At 36.4% G+C, this 2306-nt stretch overlaps 1 protein-coding gene across 1 annotated transcript in view; it reads right to left on the minus strand.

Annotated features, from left to right (window-relative positions):
• Positions 1-2306, minus strand: part of LOC102760193 (DNA-directed RNA polymerase II subunit RPB2-like) — a 21376-nt gene that overhangs the window by 17044 nt on the left and 2026 nt on the right. Inside the window, exons 2-4 of the mRNA XM_015562062.1 lie at positions 1594-1790; positions 1305-1424; positions 605-791 (exon numbers count right to left, since the gene is read on the minus strand). Coding sequence (XP_015417548.1) covers positions 605-791; positions 1305-1424; positions 1594-1790 — 504 coding nt within the window. The remainder of the gene's footprint in view (positions 1-604; positions 792-1304; positions 1425-1593; positions 1791-2306) is intronic.

Genomic DNA, 2306 nt, shown 5'->3' on the forward strand with positions numbered 1-2306 from the left:
TTGAAGGGTCCTAGGTTCGATTCCAGTCAAGGGCATGTACCTTGGTTGTGGGCACATCCCCAGTGGGAGGTGTGCAGGAGGCAGCTGATCGATGTTTCTCTGTCATCGATGTTTCTAACTCTCTATCTTTCTCCCTTCCTCTCTGTAAAAAATCAATAAAATATATTTTAAAAAAAGAATTTAGTGTTATATTTTCCTCAACTTCTAATATGAAGCTTTTAAGACATAAAAATTTCACTAACATGGACTATCTCACCTTCCAACTGGCTACTCTAATTTATTAACTATTTTGATGCATGCCAAAACTTTAAGTCTCTATTAGTAACAGTAGAAGCTAATTTAAGAAAAATTTCTGGGGAAATAAGGGTGGGCTAGAAGGGGTCAGTGGGGGGAAAAAGGGGGACATATGTAATACTTTTAATGATAAAGGTTTTAAAAAGAAGAAAAATTTCATTTTCATAATTCAAGTTTCCAATGCTCTTACATCTGACCAAGTGTGGGGGAAAAAGCAAAATAATTTATAATTTATATTCAACAAATGAAAGAATCTGCTAGTCCCATAACATTTTGCAATCAGGCCTGTCATCACAGTCAACATCTTTACCTGAGATACTCCAGCTCTGGCTTGATGAGCTTTCTTTTGGTCACCCCAGTTTCCAGTAGCTAAAGAGTATTTTAGGCCATCAGATATAATCCTTGTTTTAATTGCCAACTCCAAGTTAAAATCCTTTCCTCGATCAATAAACTTCTGTGCATAGATCCGTACTTCTTTAAGCAAATTCTTAAACATGCTGCCAAATAAAATGGTTCTATTTTTAACATATGAAGGTCTACAGCATACATTCTCAACAGGGACAATATTGCCCATAAGGGGACAGAAAGTGGTTGGTCTAGGGCGCGCACGTACAGTGCGATTGAAACTTCGTGCCCCATGCGCAGAAGTCGGTATTCTGTGGAAGACCCACGCTCAAAGGGCCAAAGAGCCGCATATGGCTCGCGAGCCGCAGTTTGCCGGCCACTGGTCTAGAGAGAGAGGTGTTATTATTCTTTTTAATGTATAAATTACAGATATACAGACAGAACATAAGCATATATGGGGAGAGCCATTGGGGGGCCAAGTGTCCAGAGGTTCTTTAGCGGGATGATAAAGACATGAAGCAAAACTAAATCTGGGCAAGGGGCAATGAGAACATAGTTAACTTCACATGCACCCAATATGAATGATAGTTTAGCACTTCCACATACAATGCCAATCTAAAGTGAAATCTCTCTACTTTTAATAATGTCATCTTATAATTTCTTACCCTCTAAATAAAAATGCAAGTAGTGGTCCAGCAAGATCCAATCTTTTGTTTCCATAGTGATCTCTGTCATCTAATTCTCTCCTACCCAAAGCTGCCTGAAGTACCCTATGCACCATATACCTTTAACAAAAAACAAAAAGAAAAGATGAGAAAAAGAAAACACATGGTTTGGGGATTTTTAAAAAATTTATTTATTAAAAACATCATGTTTGACATTTTGGGCTTTAAGAAAAGCTTCATCTCAAATACATATTTTGCAAAGAACTTAAAACAATGAAATTTAACATACCCCAAGAAATAAGCTTTTTTGGTCTCAGAAAAATCACTGACACCAACGTGAGGGAGCATTTCTTTCTGTAAGACTTCTTTTGCATATTTAATTCTTTTCTCTTTAGTGACACCAGGCTTTGCCCCTCTTGAGCCAATGAAATTTAGTGCAACATTCTGTTCTTGGATGACAAAAGCTTCATCGAGAGAAGGTTTAACCTATCAGGTAATTTAAATAAGTTACTTTAAAATTCATACTTTCACCTTAAAAATAAGTTATCTGTCAATTTATAAGATGTTAACTATCCAGATGAACCTGATTATGCAAATATTTTTAGAAAATCAAGGAATAAAACAAATCTTAGACCTTGAAGACACTTTAGATATCTAGATCTCTAACAAAATCCATTAATCAGCACTTTCCAGAAAAATACAAATAATTCCATTGTAAAAATAGTGTTTATTTTTTATATTTTAATAAGTAATGGCAAAACAAGCTCCTTTCCAATATCTAAAATCAATTTAGAGAAGTTTAATAGTCAAATCAAAATTTACTAACCTAAAAATAAATGGGCCAGATTGGTTTTAAACCTTGGTTTATAAGGGCCCAGCCAGTATGTTTCAGTGGTTGAGCACAGACCCATAAACCAAGAGGAAACCAATTTGATTCCCGGTCAGGGCACATGCCTGGGTTGGGGGCTCAGTCCCCAGTAGGGTGGCTGCAGGAAGAGGCAC

This window comes from Myotis davidii, unplaced genomic scaffold, assembly GCF_000327345.1.
Source record: "Myotis davidii unplaced genomic scaffold, ASM32734v1 scaffold1171, whole genome shotgun sequence".
In the NCBI taxonomy this organism is placed as follows: Eukaryota; Metazoa; Chordata; class Mammalia; order Chiroptera; family Vespertilionidae; genus Myotis; species Myotis davidii.